General features: G+C 33.2%; 1 protein-coding gene across 1 annotated transcript; it reads right to left on the minus strand.

Moving 5' to 3' along the window:
• Nucleotides 1–778: 778 nt before the first annotated feature.
• LOC115878188 (ubiquitin carboxyl-terminal hydrolase 16-like) lies at nucleotides 779–17,423 on the minus strand. The gene is made up of 8 exons (XM_030894599.1): nucleotides 16,708–17,423; nucleotides 13,193–13,466; nucleotides 8,589–8,825; nucleotides 7,239–7,428; nucleotides 6,036–6,285; nucleotides 3,389–3,661; nucleotides 1,191–1,606; nucleotides 779–1,145 (listed from the first exon to the last, which is right to left on the minus strand). Exons 1-8 carry the CDS (start codon nucleotides 17,188–17,190, stop codon nucleotides 989–991), a joined length of 2,280 nt encoding a protein of 759 aa, XP_030750459.1. The 5' UTR covers nucleotides 17,191–17,423; the 3' UTR covers nucleotides 779–988.
• Between the last annotated feature and the right edge of the window lie 4,017 nt (nucleotides 17,424–21,440).

A 21,440-nucleotide genomic window follows, 5' to 3' on the forward strand; every position in this document is an offset into this window, starting at 1 on the left:
TCAAAAAATTCCGACTGCAGCGCTGTATACGGCAGAAATTAGAAATTTTCACTATGTATTTCACGCCGACCCGGTTAAAGTTCATGTTGATCGCATTAAAATAATATTGAAATCGCGGCTTTGTGATAATATTAAGTAAAGGGAAATTAAAACAACTTTCGTTGCACTTCATCAATGACACCATGCGTCGTCTTATGGTGTTTGCTGGTGGTCGTATTATGATGTGCAACCAAAGTTATTTTAATTTCCCTATATTTTAGTTTTTTGCTAGTGCAGTTATTGAAACTATAAAACTCAGGTGAGGTTTGTGTGATAAACGCTGTTTCGGGTAGTACAAAAATATATGAAAAAGAACCCGAACTAGGCGCCATGATGTGTTGTGACAATTTCAAATGTTAATAAAATTGCCGAAAAATGTTAACGCGTAAGGAGAGCGTAATTAGTTTCTTTAACTGGAATAATAATAAATTATTATAATACAAGTTAGACTTTCTGAAGATATCCAAATATTTACTTTTTTACTTTTATTTTTAGAATTTTCACAAATTATACTTTCTAACACTTTTAGAATAATTAAATAATAAATTTTTCGTACATTCGCTATTTAAACCCCTGTATTCGTAAATACTAGTTGTTGACGATATTCTCCGATGATGGCAGCACCGGCGGAGAATACACCAAGCCTATAGAGGACTATGTTTGGTACCTACTTGTTTCTACAGTAAAGTTTGCTAATTTATATTATTTCTTTGAGCTAAATAGGTATTAAAACACGAGATTGTCTCTTTCATTTAATTTTATTTCCAATGGTTTCATCAATAACAATTAATTATGAACTATTGTAAAAACAGACTGAAAGGAGCGCTAATAATAAAAAGACTTAAAAGAAATATCTGTCCTGTATAAATAAATACGTGAATATATTTGCCAATATGCCGCAGACGCGATAAAATAATCGAAAATACGTATAACGCACGTGCGGGACACCTTACACTAGCCTTTCATAGAACAGCAAGTGGGCCTGAGCCATCATGACCTTGGATTCGTTCACCTCGGACACAAACGAATCGCTGATGTAGTACCATTTACCCGCGGGTGATTCCACCGTCTCATCCCCGCGAACCGCCGAGTTATCCAAATGCTTTCTTCAGGTTTTTCCTTTGGTTTTTGGGGATGAAGTTCCAACTAGCCTTTCGTAGAAGAGCAAATAGGCCTGAGCCATCATGACCTTGGATTCGTTCACCTCGGACACGAACGAATCGCTGATGTAGTACCATTTGCCCGCGGGTGGTTCCACCGTCTCATCCCCGCGAACCGCCGAGTTATCCAATGCTTTCTTCAGGTTTTTCCTTTGGTTTTTGGGGATAAAGTTCCATCGAGGGCTGTTCTCGTCGATGCGCGGTCTCACCTTGACGTAGGAGACGTAGTGGCCGCCGTGGATGTTTCCGCTGTGTTCCACTACGCCGTAAAGAGAATAGAGGACCTTGGTTTGGTCGGGCTCGAACGATGGAAGATTCTGCGCGCGCTTGGAGCAGTAGGGACCCAGATCCAACATGGTGGAGAATTTCACAAATTTGTTTACTTTCATCGAACGAAATCGGTAAACCTGCAAAGGGTAAAGAACATAATAAACAATATTTCTCTCCTATTTTTAAATGGTTTTTCATGGCGACAAATTACAAAAGACTACTGATTTTATTGCAATGGCTTATAGAAAACAAAACCTAACACATCCAAATATTACTTTTTTTTTCAGCACTACAAGAAAATCTACAGAATAAAACTTATTTTTTATTTTGTTTCATTTTTGATATCAAAATTATTTGTTTGTTAGCTACCCAAGTAGCATTTTTAAACACAAAATCGAAACAAAAATGCAAAACCGTTTCGTCACATTTTTGATACATAAATTTCGTAACACATTATTGTTTGGATTTTGTCCTGCAGTTTTTGCATTTAAGTATTCTTCAAGTTTTTATAGTACGATAATTAAAAAAGTAGAAGGAAGGACATATGGCGAGTACAAATACAGATATTTTTCTTATGCGACTTTATAATAATTTATTATACGCATTACAGAGATGATTTGATTTAAGAATAAATGTAATAACAGCCACTACCCATACCCAACAGAAGACCGAAGAAAAATGTAACAAGCAAAAATTTTCTCTCTTTTTTCCACAATGGAATACATGTTTTTTATGTTTTAATTGTGTTATAATAAGTAAATAAAAATGTTTTAATTATTTTGACAAGAAGTTTTGATTGGCGTTGCTAGTTTGCGTTGCTAGTAGGTGACTAGTTCGAAATTTGTACACAGATAGCGCTAAATCGAAACATTTTGGAAACAAGGTTTGTATTTATTGTCGATTCATTTTCGAAACACGAGTTTCTCTCTTTTGAGACACAAATGTGATATAATGTAAATGATTTGTGTCCGACTCCATGTCAATTTTACAAAATAATGAATTAAAATTCCGCCATGTTGGCTAGTGATAGGGTTTTTAACTAAAAACATGTTTTTATCGGCTCTTGAGCTTTTAAACTCATAAGAACGCGTTCTACTTACATTAATTTATATGTTTTTATTTTCAGAACCATGATGTAGAAATAAAAATATATATTTCAAACAAATATTTTGTAGCAACAAAAATAATGACATATAGAAAGGGCATTAAAAATATGAAACTAAATGATTAAATTTAACGATGAATTTGCTTTTGCCAGACATTTTTTGTGCGAGAAAACCTAAAAACAAGACAAAAAAATTATGGCGGAGGTGGACATTGTTGATGGTTGTTTTTATTTTTAAATCCACACACAGACAAACTTTTTCAGTTTGGTATTTTGCTCGGTATTTTGTATCTTCACATTTAGAAACAGTGGCTGCTGAAAACGGGAACATTTTGGACACAAATTACAGAAAATGTTTCGAAACGTTTCCTCTAAAAGCTTTGATTCCGCATCGAAAAATTTCAGGAAACGACTAGTGCCACCACATTGGAAAAAAATACCGTTTCCCTTTTGTGTCAAGAAACAGAGACACGATTATTAGAAACATTAACTAAAATGTGTCCAAAAATGCTACTTGGGTATGCAAAAGAAATTATCTATAAATTAACGCATAAACGTATTTTTCAATAACTTAATAATAAAAAAAATATAATTTGTTGAGAACTTTTTGACACACACCCTGTATAAGCAAATAGGGAACTGAACGATTATTAACACTTTTATTATTTTAAAAAGCCATCGCCTCCCAAATTTTTGGCGCTAACTTATTTACACAGCTTCTATATCCAAAGTAGTTCAAATGTACCATTAAACACTTACGTTTTCCCATGCCTAAAACGACTTGTAGAGCACGAAAATAATAACAAACTCTCACCTGAAACCTCTTAAGGTGCAATATGAGTACGGCCGGAGGATTGTATATGAGCAATTGCTTCGAAGCGTCTCTGTACACCGTCTCTTTAGGAACTTTATCAGAACACTTGGTACAATTATCACAACTGACTTGGTTTCGTCCCATCATCAGTTCGCATTCGGTGAACTGATTCAGACAGGACTCGACCGAACATTCGCCTTCCTCGCACTGATATCTCGGAGCCAGGGTGCCGGAGTATTCTCGGTAATCTTCTGAGTCATCGTCCTCGTCCATCTGTAATAGAACGTCATTTTTTTCATTATTTTCTTCATGTAATTCACATTTTTTCTATTAATCTATGTTTATACGGGGTCGCTGTTATGTATGGAAACGTTCGATTATTAGGTAATATACTGGGTGCGTCTCAAAAGTGGCTCACCTATATAACTTTTTATGGTGGCTCAAAAGTGGCTCACCCATACAACATTTTTGCATTTGGTTTATTTGAAATTGTAACATGTGGTTCATAATGACAATTTGACTCAAAATACAAAGTGTTTGGTACCAAATTATTCGTAAAAAAATGATTTTTCCAAATATGCTAATGAGCCATCCTTGTTCCATTTGAAAAAATTGAGATACAATTAAAAAAACGATTTGTGCATCATTTAACCCGCCAGGACAAGACACGAAGAACATTAGATGATCAAATCTATTTTTCTACTCCTTGATTAAACATTAATGTTTTTAACACAGCCATAGATTTAAATTTAAATACGATTTTTTTGTAAGCGAAAATGTTAAAAGTTGACATATGATATGTCATTCTATTCAGAATCTGAAAAAATAAAAAAGTTATAGGGGTGAGCCACTTTTGAGACGCACCCGGTATACGAGCTACCGCAAAAAGTTAAATACAAAAGTTTTGCATTTTTAAATATCTATTAGCGAGTAATAAATTTAAGTATACAGGGTCGGTCATAAAGTCGTGGCACATAAAATAATGGAATACACACAATGTACCTCAAACCAAACGTTTCCGAGTTATTGACTTTTGAAAATATAACTTAAACAATTATTTGATTTAATTAATTTCGATATATTCAGTTTCATTTAACGATGCCATTCTGCCGAAACTGCGATACTTAATAATATTTGACATTAGTTCTCAAGTTAGCATTTATAGATGTATAAAATGAGATTATATCAAGTCTGGAAATTACAAAATTTTCGTTTAACATTTCAATTCTCCATTTTACGTACATTGTGTATTACAATTATTGCTTAAAATTGAAGGAAGAATTGTTTTAAAAAAAAGTTTGATATGCCACAACTTTATGACCGACCCTGTATACTTAAATTTACTAATAGCTAATAAGACATTTAAAAACTGATTACAACAGTATCACAGTTTCGGCAGCATGGCATCGTTAAATGAAACTGAACATACCGAGATTAATTAAATCAAATTGTTTAAGTGATATTTTCAAAAGTCAATAACTCGGAAACGGTTGGTTTGAGGTACATTGTGTGTATTTCGATTTTTGCTTAGAATTAAAGGAAAAATTGAAATATGCAATAATATACAAGGGATTCTATTTAAAAAAATGAAACTTTGATGTGCCACGACTTTATGACCGACTCTGTATACATAAATTTATTACTCGCCAATAGACATTTAAAAACCCTATAATTTTTGTATTTAACTTTTTGCGGTACCTTGTATTTCTTGCCTAATATTCGACCGGTTCCATACATAACAGCGACCCTGTATAGAGCCTTTTTAGGTTGTAATACTCTGAATAAGAAGACTAAGGAAGGAGCATAATGCTATCCATGTATTCATGCATGGTGGGCGGAAAAGGCACCATAAAAGCTCTCTAGGGTGGGGATCCTGGACAGTTCTGTTTGACGATTCATTTGACACATTTGAATTTGATTTGAAATTTTGTCGATTTGTCAGTCTTTATGGAGCTTATTTTATGTTATTTATTATTTATTCTACTACTGATAGTTGTATAAAGGTAGTAAATCTAGATGGAAATTGTGGCAGAACTTAAATTAACAGTGACACTATCGCGATTTATCGAAAAAGACTCTAAAATAGTTGGTTGTGTAGCGTGCGGTAGATCTCTGAAGATTTGCAGGTCCAATATTAAAACAGATCAATAATAAATAAACAAATCTAATCAATCAATAGCTTACAAAACATTCACAATTACTTGTTGTCTTGTTTTTCATGTGTTCTTTAAATATTCCTGACTTTAAGAAACAATGGCTGCATGATAAGTTTAAATGGTCCTAAAAAGTCATTCTATTTAGTTAATAAAATTTATTTACTTTTACTGCCTACCTCCATTGCTTTTGGATATAAATACAAAATATTATTAGAAAATTTAGAAATTAAATGAGAATTTCACTTGAACTTCCAATATTTGCTTGATTTCTGTCATTTCTGTCACATAAATGACATTGATTGACAAACAAAACCAGAAAAACAACCGTGTTGCGTGATAAGAAAACTTTCAGGAAACCGATAGAAACAGATCATAAAACCATAACCAAGGTAAGCAACGGATTACACCGTTAATCTTTTTATGATATAGACATAGACTAATACTCACGGTTCAGAAAAAAAGAAAAATAATAAGGAACTAATTCTATTTACCTCAGTATTGTCCTCTATATCTGCATCCGATTCCTCGCTGTCAGACTTATTTTCCATAGTCACGTCCGAGGTCGTCGGATTGGAAGAGGTGGGAACCAAACTGCTATTTCTTCCTTGTTTCTGTTTCTTACTCTTCTTTCGTTCCGCCCTCTTTTCCTTCTTGATCTGGTGCTTCGACGGCTTATTATCTTCGATCTCTTCGGCTTTTCTTCGCAAAATTGGCGCCACTTGTTTCTCAGAAATAGGTAAACTAAAAGAATATTATAAATTTTACCAACTAATTGCTTATTATTGCTACCGTTTAAAAAAACATATAAATTTACTAGCGTGTACCAGCGACTTCGTTCGCGTCGAATTAATCATTTGTAATGGTGATGATAAAGCAAAGCAAGAATTTCCATTAACATACAAACTGGATAAAGTTTTCTTACATTTATGTCAGCATGAGAAAAAACAATATGGCGATATTATTATATAACTTGGTAATATTTGAGGGGTAGTTTCATCTCGTTGGAATTTGTCTTTCGAAAAATCCGTTTGCCACAAATAAGCTTTTTACGTCAAGCAGTTAAGCAGAATCGTGGTTAAGAAATTACACAACTTTTTGGAACACCCTGTATGATTTTTTAAAAAAATTCAAAATATGTAAAAAACCAAATAAATTATGCTTGTCCAAGCGTTTTCCCGAAAGACTAACCGTTTTTTAAATAAGAGATTCGAGAAACCCCTCCTTATCGGACCTCTACACGCCACAGTCAATCCGTTCGCCAAAAATCAGTTTTAAACGTCAGTTTCCTAAGAGGTCACTAAATGATTTTATATATTAGTATAGATATTTGTTTTATTTTATAAAATAAATATTTACTTAATAATTATACTTGATAATATTAATAATTATATAATAATTATTATCAAGGAGCAAATAGATTTAGCGAAAAATCATAAGAGACCTTTTTTGTAGAGCGTTGAATTTACAATAAACATGACGCAATTAATTACTTTTGGTTCACTTGAGTTATGGAATTCTAAAGAACAAATGAAATTTTTCAACTATGAGAAACTTAGGTTGGAACGCGGACTATCTTAAAGTTAATATTAAGAGCTAAAATTTTCAGGCAATTTTTTTTATAAATAAATTCGGATACATCTGTATTAAGGGCCACCCTAATGTACACAAGGTCTTTAAAATGTTTATTATCTTACCTTAAATCTAAAAAATATTCGTCTCTGTGGGAAACATGATGGCACACCTGACATTGAAGCGTACTGACTAAAACTCCCCTAAATACTTGTTCTGTGGCTAACAGCATCTCGGACACTTGCTGTCCGTAAAACTTGATCATCTGCCTCTTTTCCTCGCCTACGGTGGAGGGATCTGTCTTTGTACTATATCCTAATAAACGTAAAAAAAAGAAAATAATATTACGTTCCAAACTCATGTTTAACAAAATACACGCAAAGGTCAACAACTTCTGCAACTCCCAGTGGACGATATGCCAAGAACGTACAACTTTGACAAACATGTCAATGTAGTATTGAGCAATAAGAAGGATTGGAAGAGCGAAACGCTTGCCCAGCAGTTAAAAGACCATACCATAACTTGGTATACTGATGCTTCCAAAACCAATACGGGAACAGGGATCGAGGTGTTTGGGCCGAGCTAATTACTCGAACCAATGGGCACTTAAGTAATCTACAGGAAGAAATCTACGCTATCGAGAGATGCGTACAACTTATCTTAGATAGGAACTATCGGAAACAAGAAATAGCCATCTTATCTGATAGTCAAGCAGCGTTAAAGGCGATCAACTCAGTATCAATCAATTCGAAATTGGTCAAAGAATGCATAGAAGCTGAATAAATTAGGCAAAGAAAACAAAGTCCTCCTACACTGGGTGCCTGCTCACCAAGGGATAGAAGGCAATGAAAAAGCAAATAATCTAGCTAGGAAAGGAGCGAACACTCCACTAACTGGACCAGAACCGTTCTGCTTTCCAAGTGGTAACCAACTCAAGGCGGAACTCAAGAACTTGGAAGATTCCATCCGCAACCTGGAATGGAAATCTTGCAATGGTCTAAGACACTCGAAGAAGTTTCTGAGGGCTTATGATCATGAAAAATCACAGATCTTCCTGGGTCTGAGTAAGAACAATCTTCGGATTGTCACGGGGTTTTTAACAGGACACTGTCTCCTCAATGAACACCTCAGTAGATTGAAACTAAGAAGAAACGGCGAATGCAGATTCTGTGGGGAAGATGGTGAAACACCAGTACACCTCATCACTGAGTGCGCCGAGACGACAACCATTCGTGCCATGAATTTTGGTACGACTGATATTGGAGATGGAGAACTACCCTCTATAAAACCGTCCCAGATACTGGCTTTTGTCAAAGCCCTGGGACTGTATGATGAGTTATGATTCAAGAAAGGGGGACACAATGGATCTGTAAGGTCGAAGTGATTAACCCCCCTCCCACTCATTCTAAATTCTAAAAATTCTAAAAGGTCAAACATGAGACGTTAACTTAAAAATAATCTTCACTTTTACACACCTAATTTGTCTAAAATAACGGATCTAAATCTCTTTTGGTCCTCCTCCCTGACTGCCTCCAATAAATGTCTTAAAAGTTCGTGCGAGTCGTGCTGTTCGCCATTACCAAACTGGGGCATACGAGATCCCAGTTTCTGCAGTAGATTTCTCGGGTTATACACCTCGCTTCTTCCACTCTGTAGCTCTCTTAAAGTGTCTGCCAAGGTCTGCATTATAGGTCGCCATCTTTCAGTTTCACCTTTAAAAAAATCGCAATCGCAAATAGAAAATTAATTTTCTACGTGTGTAGAAAAGCGCGTAGAAAATGTAGAATATTAAGTAGAAAATGTATAAAATCTGAGAACAGGTAAAAAAATTGGCACCGGGAGGCACGTATAGCCGCCCATACTAAAATATGTTAATAAAAAAAGTTGGTATAGAAAATTAAAATTTTAGTTTTCAATAAAAAACAGGAACAGATTCCAATTTTTTTTATACACAATAACTACTTCTTAGGTTTGACTGATTTTGATGTGTATTGCAAAATGTTGCATATTATGTCTTTTAATATTATTGAAAACCGCGTTTCTTGTTGTAATTTATAGTTACGATTTTTAAAATGCCAAACACCTTTCATACCAAATTACCCCCCAAAACTAATGGCATGATTCACGGATGCCACAGTATTAATGTGCCAAATACTGCCTAAAAATCGGTTTAGCTGCTTTTGAGCAAGCCTAAGTCTCATACAATCCGAAATCCGATGTACACGACGCACAGATGCTTCACGATCGTTGAATTTATTACCTGCTAACATTCAAAAGTACAACCTAAAAATATATTTTTTCAAGGACAAGGGCTAGGAAAATAAAAGTAGACTTGCTCTAGAGGACAAAAACGCAAAACTTCTCTTTTATTGTAGGCAATTTATTCAAACTAGGTTTATTTGACACATATGATGAGTACTCTCGTTGTTGTACTAAAGGCCTTGATGTTCTTAGTCCACGTTTATGAAAAAAAATCTGATATAAATCTCTTAAAAACGTTGGGCTGTGTTCCATTCTAAGGAAATAATAATTTAGTATCTTTTACCATGTAAGTATTAAAAATCCCTGTGATAAAAATAATTGGTTTATTCATTAGAATTATCTTTCCTACCTAAAATAAGATAATAGAAGATAAAAATGATTTTTCTTTAATGAATAAGAAACATTAATGCTATATTTAATCAAAAAAGTGCTCATATACTATAACTTTTTACTTTTAGGAGAAAAAAAATGCACAGATCGTAACTGGTAGGTATATGACAGAAGAATCGCTGCTGACAGAATCTTTCAAATTTTTAGTATCAAATCACAGGTAGATGAATGATCCTCATGCTTTATTATAAAGATGTTATCTTGCAAATATTATTCTAATCTTAAATTGAAAAACCGCGTTTCGGCTAGCTTCTGTAATTTTGGAGTTACGATTTTTAAATTTTAAACCCTCCCATACCACCTTCTAACCTTCCCCTGACCATACCTGTTGGTATGGTCTACATCAAAGCATTTTTCTAATATGTTACTTTTTCGCGTTGTTTCGCGTGTTCCCTTTGTTGGTATGGGGGTTCGGATGCATTAATAGTTACCTCTTTAAGAGACCATATCCATATATCATTTTTTCCTTTTCTTGGGTATGTGAGTTCTTATAATAAATTGAAAGATGGAAACTTTTTTTTTATGCGACGTTTCGCTCCAACATAGTGGGCTATTCAGGCACAAGTGGTGTCTTATTTGACTGGAAGGTTCATCAATCATCAAATAAAGAACACATTTTTTTAAAAATACAAATAATTTTGAGTTCTTGTCCTTATGGCAACTCTAAGTATTAACCAGATCGGCATTGCTTATCAATTTTACTTATTTAGAAAAGTATTATAAAATAAAATTTCGTCGCAAGCAGACATTAGGTGAACTATACAAAAATTAAAGTGTAACAATACATGACAACAAATATATTAATAATTACGATATGTTTTTGATATGTTTTTTTTAAATGCCTTTTGAATTTTGAAAATACGTCTTTCAGAATCGTAAAATTTTTATACACATTTAAGATTCATCTTAAAAAATAAATAAAAACTAAACAATCACGAACTTGTTTAGAAACAAAATTTAAAGTACATACCTTGTTTAACAATATCCAAAGTGGCTTTCAATTAAGTACGTACCGTTTCACTCCATAAACCAAAACAGATTTGAATGTTATTCTTTTCACTGATATAAGATAATTTCACTGATATATGATCATAAAACTTATTTTTTAGTAGAAAATATTGCTAACAAAAAACATGATTTGAAAAATTTATACAGGATGATTGAAATTGCTATAAGTCGATAAAAATACATATTCAGATATTAGAAAATTTAACTTTTGTCGATTTTGTCCATGTCGACGATTTATTACTAATTTAAAATCCGACGGTGCTCCTATTGGTCGAAATTTCTTGACAACGTGTATTTTTTATCCGATCCTTTTTGGACTAATACGTTTCTGACTTTCGTCTAATAAAGTTAAAATCTTGTTTAACGGTTAAAAAGTTTATATCGTGTATTTTAACCTCATACATATGTAGCTTCATTAAAATGGAAAAAGCCCCCGGCTCATTGATACGGAAAGTTCAGGTTTTTTATGAAGATATTGATACCACACACTTGGTATTTCGAGTCAAATTTTTGTTTTTTTAAAAACAAGTTTAGTGGGAAGTGGGCAATTTCTAGGATATTTGGCGAGGAGTTATTTTTATAAGTGCTTTCTCCAATAAAACATGACATGAATCTCTATTCAGCGCAGCAGAAAAATGTTAAAACTGTCAAATTTCGGAACGAACTTTCGGATGTATGTGACAGGCTTTTTTTATTTCACACGATAACTTCAAATTTCGGATGTCGTACCATCGGATTTCGGATGCATGAGACTCCGGCTTTATCGTGTTACAGACAGACGGACAGACAGACAGACACCATGAAAATATTTTGTATTTAGGTCATTTATGACCCAAATAACTCATTTTGAGTGAAATTAAAAATCTTTTTTTGCCATCTTAATAGCCTACCATACCTGTTGGTATGGTCGGCTAAAAACGATATAAAACAGGTATAAAATCTGAAAACATTAATTTTATATATTTAAAGCCGTTTTTTTTACTTTAGAGGTTTTCTTCTAAACGTTTATTTAAAAAACCTGTCCTAAATCTTAATAAAATATAAAAAAGTTTAAATACGATATATTTTTAATTTAATTATAGCTTCATTAAAATAAAAAATTACCCGGCTATGAGACGGAGAGTTCAAGGTGTACTTGAGAAACGAAAGACAGTGTTGTGTTTCTCGGCAGAGTCGTCAGGGAACGACCGTTACGACAGAGACAACCTATCTATCGCTCGTGTCGCACTCGTTATAACCTAAAACAATAACACAACAATAACAAGATATTGTCTGACCGCATGTTCCAGCTATTTATGAATGAGATGCTCAGTCTATATTTTATTTTAAGTCTATGGTTAAAACTGTAATATGTGTGCACTATATCTCTCTATTCTGTAACCCTGAAGATAAGAGACAGTAATCAATCTGAAGACTATTAGAATATTTTCTTCTGTTTAATCTGAAGACCGTACTGAAAAGTCTGATTTTTTTCTTTGGAAGTTTTCGTTGTTTCTTTTTATAATTTTACCATAGAAAGCATGTGGTTTCATAAATTATATATGTATGTATAATAATATTATTGTAGTTTGTAGTTCTTACTTTCATTATGTTAGATGATATTTTTTGTTGTTGTTCTGTTTGAGTCTTCAAAAAAAAACAAAGTTCACAGAATTTCATAGAATTATTTTTTAAACTTTTATCTTACTATTGAAAACTTTTAAGATATCTGATGTGTGTAACATGTCAAGGAAAATTTCGACAGACGACACCAGAAAATGACAGAAAATACAATATGCCTGTGAATAATAATGACACAACAGTCACTGGCACGCATTCTCCCGTTGTTAGGGTACATATCAATTTAAAATAATATGGAAGTTAATAGTTAAACTTTTTTTGACATACTATAATATACTATCCATTTGTTAAATAATAAATAACAATTAGAGATATAGTTATTAGTTTATTTATTGTACTAATGGTTGTGATTGAAGTATTTGAAATAAATATAAACTCAAAAAAGGCTTACAATATACAAAACTACTTTTCTACGTCTAGGCATGTAAAAAATGGAGAAAATTATTGGCGTAGAAAATTAATTTTCTACGTGTAGAAAATGCGGTAGAAAATATAAAATTTTCTACCTACCCAACCCTAACTCCAATATTGATTAATAGCTATACTCTGAATCAGGAAAGAAGACGATTGTACGTACGTGGGTGTCGTTACTACAAAAAATATGATTATGCAATCATCTTCTTTCCTGATTCAGAGTTTAACAACTACACAACAATAGCTAAAAAACGGTATAATTGTGCCTCTGATGCTTGGAAAATATACAGGGTATTGTGGGAACATTCTCCCCATTACAGCACTACTCTGATCTCAGAACAATTTAATTTTAAAATCTTCCTGCTTCTTCCAGTTGAAGCCTTACCTTCTAGTGGTTCCAGTTCGATACTCTCCTCTTCCTTAACTTTAAGTTCTCCACCAGGAAGACGGAAAGATTGGCCCTCCTTCGTTTCCTCCAACAGTTCCAACAGATACGGCGTTTGGCCTAGGCATTGCATGACGGAGTTGAAGAAGCAGGTGAACCCTAAATTTGCTAAGCCCCTCGGTCTGGACAGGCCGTTTCCGACTGAAAGTATCTTTTTTGGCACAGTGCCTGTACTATTGCTGATGACGGGCAATGTGGATGTAACATCTACAATCTAAAAAAAAATAAATGCCTTGATTGTCAAAAAAAATAACAATTTATAGACAAAGGTAAAGTAAACAAACAAAGTAAACAAACAAACAAACAAAAGAAAATACAAAACAAGTATACAAATTACATTCTCAGTTTTATTGTTTAAAATAGACATTTATAAATGTTTACAATGTCAAAGAATAAAAAAATAAAAATAAGATTTAAAAATATTTAGTAAGTTTATAGTAAATATAGTAATAGCAAACATTAGACCAGTGTTTACAAGATCAAATTCGATTATCAAAATATAAGTCATTTACGGCGTAGAAAGCTTTGTCTAGTAAATAAGATTTCAATGCTTTGCGAAATGAAGAAAATGATGTTATGGATTTGATTTCAAATGGCAGGTGATTGTGCATTTTTTTCGAGTTGTATAATATTGAACTTTTAACTAACTCTGAGCGTGGGGTAGGTAGATAAAGATCTTGCTCCGCGTTCCTGAGTGGATAAGTGTGAGATGGCCTTTCTTGAGAAGCTGATACATGCTTACTTATTAGGCAAACGGATTCAAATATAAATAAGGAAGAGTTAATATTTTTAATTTTTTTAAAAAAGTCCTGGCAATGAGTTCTGCTGTTTAGTCCCGAATAATATTGAACAGCTCTCTTCTGGAGCTTGAAAATGCGGTCAAATTGAGTCGCACAACACGTATCCCAGAATGGAAGGGCATATCTGAGGTGCGACTCAAAAAGTGCATAATAAACAGTTCTAGCCACTGACAAGTTAAGTTCCTTAGAAACAGATCTTAATGCAAAACAGGCAGAGCTTAATTTTTTGACAAAGCATCGATATGCATGTCCCATTTTAGAGAATTGTCTACAAGAAGCCCTAAGAATTTTACAGATTTTACGACGTCAATGGTGGTGTTGTTAAGTTCAAAATGGAACGTAATATCTACAGTAGGAAAATTCATGATTTAATTACTAAAAATTGTTCATTCTGAGCTTTAAAGGGGTGAAATAATTTAGAGCAATTACTTTTTTTCTTTTCTTTTTAAATCATGTTTAATACAGGGTGTCCCAATATTCCGTGGACATAGAACTACTATGTATTTTTGGAATCAAAATAAGTACCGGGTGGTCAACTAAGAATGGACGCCGGCTGTATCTCAGGAACTACTTATTGTATAAGTTTGGGAAAACAGTTCTAATAAATACATCGACCAAAACAAATCGCTGGAAATTATTTTCAAGTTCGAAAAATGTCCGCTATTTCTCTGATAGCCAATCAGAAAACAGGGTTTTTCTCAAAAATATGCAGATGAACAGGTATTTTAAATATTACTATTGTAATCATCGAGAAATCTGTAATTTTTTTGATATAGAGTAGTTTGCTCTATCTCATAAAATAAAGTGGCGGGGGAAGGTTAAACTTGCTTTTATTAAAATAAGGATAACTTTGGTTTGGGTTAGCCGATTTAAACAAACTAGGGTTCATTTAAAAGAGCTTTTCTTCCTTAATGATCTCCAGTATAAATTTTGTTTTCATATTTTTTTTCGTGGTAGCTAGACGGCGCCGTTTGACATCATAACAGATATTGCGCTTTTGCATAAAAATTTAAATAGTAGGTAATGATTCTTTTTACACAGTTAAATAGAGCATAAAATTTCCAAAATATCAGCGCAAACCGCAACTTTCTATCTTCTCTCTAACCGGAGATATTAAGAGAACAAATCATGTTAGGCTGCCGATTAGGATTATATGGTCTAAAAATTATAGTAGTAGGCTAGGAAACAAAAAGACGTAAATTTAGGCATCAAACCAGAAAAAAATAAATCCATTTTTTTCAAATATTAAGAACCGTTATTTCGATTTGAAAGAGATTTTGGGTGTCTATTAGTACCAGAGCTAGCAATGTCAGAAAAAAACGAGTATTTTAAGACGTCTGGCTCTTTGATATATCTTTTACTATGCTCTCTAGAACAGCATGCGGTCCGTCTGGCTGCCGGTAAACGTTGCGTTCCCTACTGCGCATTGAAAAAAGATCCTATATTTGTATTAGTCCTTTAAATTCTAGTATTGAATGTAATATGGGGTCGAACACACCATATGCGGAAACGCAGTAAGCTTTGACCACGAACCGTTCGAATCTGGCGAATCCGAGCGGGCTTGTTTTTATTTTTCGTTATATATTCTGATAGTAAAGTATTAAATATTTGTTTTTTTTAATTACCAGAATTATTTAATACTTTACTATCAGAATATAAACGAAAATAAAATAAAAAAAGTTTTTGCCCTGACCCGGATTCGAACTCTGAATCATCGGTTCGTGATCGGAAACTCTACGCACTGCGCTGTGGAGACATGTTCGATTTATATTCAATACTAGAATTTATAGGACTAAATTAATAAAAAATATAGGATCTTCTTCCGATGCGCCGTAGTGAACGCAACGGGTATCGACAGCCAGACGGGCCGCATGCTATTCCAGAGAGCATAGTAAAAGATATATATCTACAAAGAGCCAGACGTCTTAAAATACTTTCTCGAAAACGTTCCTAGCTCTTAGACTATATGTTTTTCTAAGTACTTTAACATTTGACTTTGACAAAAATCAAGAAAAAGTAGGGGAAGGGTGAAAACTACCTCCACCCCTAGAATTTAAAATATTAAAAAACCTCTTTTTTTAAAGTTTGATGCCCTCTAGCGGAAAAACGAAGCACTTTTGTATAGAGGTAAACTGTGTCTAATGAACTTATTATGATTCCAAAAATACATAGTAGTTCTATGTAAACAGAATATTGGGACACCCTGTACATACAAGACTTTTTTTAACACTGATTTGTAACACATTTTGAATAGTCTAAAAAGAAGATAAATGAATTTATAATAATAGGTACTCTGATAAAGTTGTTGCTTATATAAAAAGATCTGATAAAATTTGTTGCACATATAACTGTTTTAGAATGTAAATTTAAATAGAATCTGACATTATACACAGCCAAAAAAATATATGACCTCTAAATACTTAAAGGTGTATTATAAATAGTAAATAAAAAATTGAACATATCTTTTTGTAGAACATAAAAATAATGCAATATCTAGGTACTTTATATAAACTGATAAAAGCAAATGATTTTAATAAAATGAAGTTATAATTGAAAAAATATCATTAAATTTTGACACATCAGTGTGTTCATAATGATAAAATAATTGTTTCAATTGCTGACATAGGAAATTTAATTCCTAAAACGTATACATGCCTGATTAATTATAGATGCTTGCTGACTATCCATTGTCTTCTTTTGTTTCTTTAAATACTCTACGACCTCTAACAATTTCTTTTTACTTGAAGCATTAACATCATCATCACAATCGTAGCACCACACATTCCAAGTGGTTGTATTGACGCACATAGCGTGACTTTCAGAATGAGGAGTCTCGTAATGTTTTAAAGCATGCTTCTTCTTGCCCCTGCCGCAGGCTTGATTACCACACTTTAAGCATATCCAAAGAGACTGATCAAATTCGAAATCCGATTCTGATAATTCTGAGATTTCTGCTGGAGATTTGCTACACATCTCGCAATCGGACAAGAGCCCCGTTTTCGAAACGGACTTTCGCACTTTCGTAAAGTCGAGTGCTTTGTTAATGTGAACACATTCGGAATTGTTTTGGTTCTCGTCACCAGATTCCGACGAGTCGTCCACATTATTGGGGTCTCTTTGATGTTTTTTCTTGTTCATTTTTAGTTGTCTTTTTTATGTTAATAATGCAAATTAACGGACCTTGTGTCACACGTTTTGGTTAACCTCAATACTAATAATACACTCACGGTAAATGATCTAAATTAGTTACTTTTAAGGAGCTAATAAACAGTAAAATTCTACTAGATTATTTAACGTAATAAAAAGAACAATAGGATTAAATGAAAATCATTTTCTCAATTTTCTAACTATACATTGACAGTGACACTGACAATTAATGACAAATGACAATTCACTCATTCGCTCACAGATAATTTCTTCTTCTCTTTTTTTCAAACTTATTTTTTTTTAATTAATTTAAAGGCCAAAGCTACTAAGACTATCCAGCCTGTTAATAGGGTACTATCCTCGTTTGAGTGTTAATAAAATTAATGCTGAAACAGGATCCGCTTAAGCAGAAGTTGACATGAGAAATTCGATTTCGATATCTGTTTAAACACCTGATGTATGCAATACAGAAAATGAACTGTATAAATCGTATTAAATAATCGCATAATGCATTTTTAAGAACAGCAGTTCCCAGCATCACTTTTGTAATGTATATTTCGCTTTAAAATAATTAATAAATATCGTAGGCACTTAGTCACAATCTTTAAATTCACATTTAAAATCGACAAAATAATTAACTCAAAATTTCTGAGCAGTTATTTTTATTAATTTACCATAGGCAACCAATAATACACACTATCATGATAAGGACTTGTTCTTTCCGATATTATTCCGGTCCAAGGTCCAACCCTGTGGTCCAACCGGTCTTTCGGTCCATCCGGTTGTCGGTATACCGGTTCAGTATCGGTCCCACCGATCAATTATTGGAACCGGTATACCGGTTGTATGACCGTTACTTTGTGGTACCGAACATCCCTGCCTTAAAGAATTTCAATAAATACAAAAATACATCCGGACATACAGAAAGCCATAATTCTAAAAACATGTAATATAACCCGAACTTTCTTCAGACAAACATAGTAGAAGGTAGCCCGCTGGGCATACTTGGTATTGCTTGGTATAGACCTGTCTGTCTAGACAGGTATATAAAGGGTATATACAATAATAGAAACCGGTTGAAAAGCTGAGAAAAAAAGTGATGATAATAATAAATTCTTTAGTCTTTATTTCACAAAAAAATACATAAAATGATAACAAAATTGCAAGTCTGGCACAGTCTAGCTGCAATAGCTACTCAACTTAACCAGTACATGCAAACTTAATAACTAAACATAACGTTTTACAAATTGCCATAAAGAAAAATTTAAAATATATAATGCAAATGTAGATATTGTCTGAATACAGGTGAAAATTGAAAAAAAAAATTATGAATGCATTAGAAGATACTCCTTATACTTATGCATTTTCACTTAAATGCAAAGGTGCGTTCACATCGGCTGCGCCACGCCGCGCAAAACATTTTTTTAACATGCACTTTTGAGGTGTATTTTTTTAGCGCGCATAAAGGTATATGATAAAAAAATAATTTGCGCGGAGCGGCGCAGCCGGTGTAAACGCACCTTAATAATTATAACAATATCGAATAAAAACGGCGTCAGCGATGGCTATTAAAATTGACGATCGATGACATTTAACCATAGCATTTAACTTATAATCACAATTTACAGAATTTATAAACTTGTTTTCGTTATTGTTCTTTCGTGGTTTCCAATTTTCGGAACGGTCACTAGTTAGAATTACTAGTTTGCGCACATAGCACGCCCATTATGCCCTCCAAAATTGTGCACAGCGCCTGACCGGCACAGTTCTTAGAGAGATATCGCAAAACCAAATAGCGTCATGCAGTATTTACGCGTACCTTAACATGGTTACGATATGCGCGAGTCAATTTTTAACGCACCACCCACTAATAACGTTACAGCCTCACGTAATTTGCGGATCAATTACACAAAGCGCTATTTCTAAATACGTTTTTAAAAATTCCTTAATGGGCTTGTGCGGGTATTTGACAACCGGGGCCGGTCGGCCGGCGAGATTATTTTATGTTTATGTTTGAATGTTGAATTATTACTTTAGTATTAGGTAATTTGCTATTATTTAGCGGGATTAAGTTTTAATTAATAAATATGGCCCAAATATGGATTCCATTCTCTTCCAATATTAAAGAACCTATAAAGAGGCCTAAGTTTACAGCAGATGACGACTTAGCCCTTCTATGAGAATTTGTTGCTTGTTCCCTAAACCCACTGGCAGACGGTTGAACAATAAAGCACTGGAAACAAGCACTTTAGCCCTTTAGTTTTATAACAATACCTAGTAAAACAAAACATTTCATCAAGTTTTGTAAATTCAAAGTTAGGTTAAGTTAAATCGACGCGACGCGAATCAGAATTTCTTTCCGATCGATAACTATAAAATAGAAGAGAGTTAATACCACCTCACGTAAAGAAATAACAATCTGCCCTTGATACGTCCATGCGACGCTATTCGGCTTTTAGCGATATCTCTCAACCTAATTGCCGTGCTTTCCATATGTATTTTACGCGAGTTTAATTTTTGGCACAGGAAATATTTACTCGATGCAAATCGTTCAATTAAAAACATTTCGTACACGATTGGAAACATTTGCGGAGTCTCACCATCACAACCCAGACAAAAATATGAAATCAAATGCTTGCTTTCGTACCAGATATTTAAAACTCATTAAACCCTTAATTAAAAAAAAAAAAATATTTAAAACTCCTATTAAAAGTATGACCCGTAACCCATGTGCTATCTCTACATTTTTATCCGTTATACATATGGTATAACATTGGTATTGGTATAATTCATTTTTATCCGTTCATACGGGCGTTGGCGCACTCATTCGCCTCGGTTAATCAACGAAACGAGGAAGATGTGAAACAAATATTTATGGTGTTATGTGTGGTAGCAATGTAGCACAATTTAAAATTGTTTTTGAACGGTTACAGGGTGTTTCCAGAAATAGATCCATACCAAAAGTTATATTTTTTCTAATGGAACACACACACACCCGGTATTTTTTTCATTTTTTGGATTTATATCAACATCATGACATGCCCAATGGTCATATTTTATAAAAATATGTTTAAAATCTTTGAGTTTTGATACATTTAAAGATAGATTTAAAATGCATGCCACAATAGATAGAGTTTAACACCCTGTGACATTGCTTTTCAGAACTAATTCTTGTGCTGACTTTTAAGCCAGATACATAAACTTACTGAAAAATTTGATGGCTTTGTTTAATGTATACAGGGGTATCAAAATTTGCTGCTCTAGTTTTATATATATATATTTACAAAAAACAAAAAAAAAAAAAAAAAAAAAACACCCTGTATTTTTTTAATATAAATGGAAGCAGATTGCAAGATGGCTCTTTCAATCGATATTTCGGGTTCCTATTATTATCTAGCTCAGATTTGAATAAAAAAATATATTTTTCAATAATAATGGCAATCAAGATGGCTGGCAACGCCATGGCAATTAGCTAGTGACACTTGTAGCTATTTTCCAAATCGACATTAGTACTGAACAATATTATCTGCATTTCATACTAAAGGTTTACTTAAATTTTGCTACAATAGTTTAATAAAGCATGTATTTCGTTAATTTATGAGAAAAATCTAAAGCAGTATCTGCTGGCCGGAACGATAGATATTGTTACTAGTGATTTTACTTTGTGAGGAAAATTGCTTTTTGGTCTCAAGGGCTTATTAGGCTTCCAACCAAAAAAGATAATTCATAACCACAAAAAACGGGGGAACATTCCTTTAATCCATAGAATAAGTGCGTCCCTATATGAACGCAATGACTCGCATTCTCCTCTCTCACAAGAAGAAACAATCACCATGTAGTGTAGGTTCCTATTAAACAAAATTATTTAAGTAACAGTACCTGTTGTTGTGAAAGTATAAAAAAAAAATGAAATTTTTTTTTTTTTTTATTTTTTTTAGTCAGGTTTATAGACATATGTATATAAAAGTACCAGTAGTTATTCGTAAAATGTATCCAAAGATTGATCTACTTCTCCTGCTTATTAGTCTAGTGTACATCATAATATTACAATATTTAATAGAATATTAATTTATTAAACTTAGTGATTACCGATTAAATAATCTAAAAGTATAAATCTTCTAATAAAAACTTAAAGGATAATAATCATAAAAACTGTTAGTTTAAATAACTATAACTGTCATACCGGAAGTCCATGACATCAGGCCATCTTGGTTGCCGTTATTAGCAAAACAATGGCTCTT

This window comes from Sitophilus oryzae, unplaced genomic scaffold (assembly GCF_002938485.1).
Source record: "Sitophilus oryzae breed Bouriz unplaced genomic scaffold, Soryzae_2.0 scaffold_1502_pilon_pilon, whole genome shotgun sequence".
Taxonomy (NCBI): Eukaryota; Metazoa; Arthropoda; class Insecta; order Coleoptera; family Curculionidae; genus Sitophilus; species Sitophilus oryzae.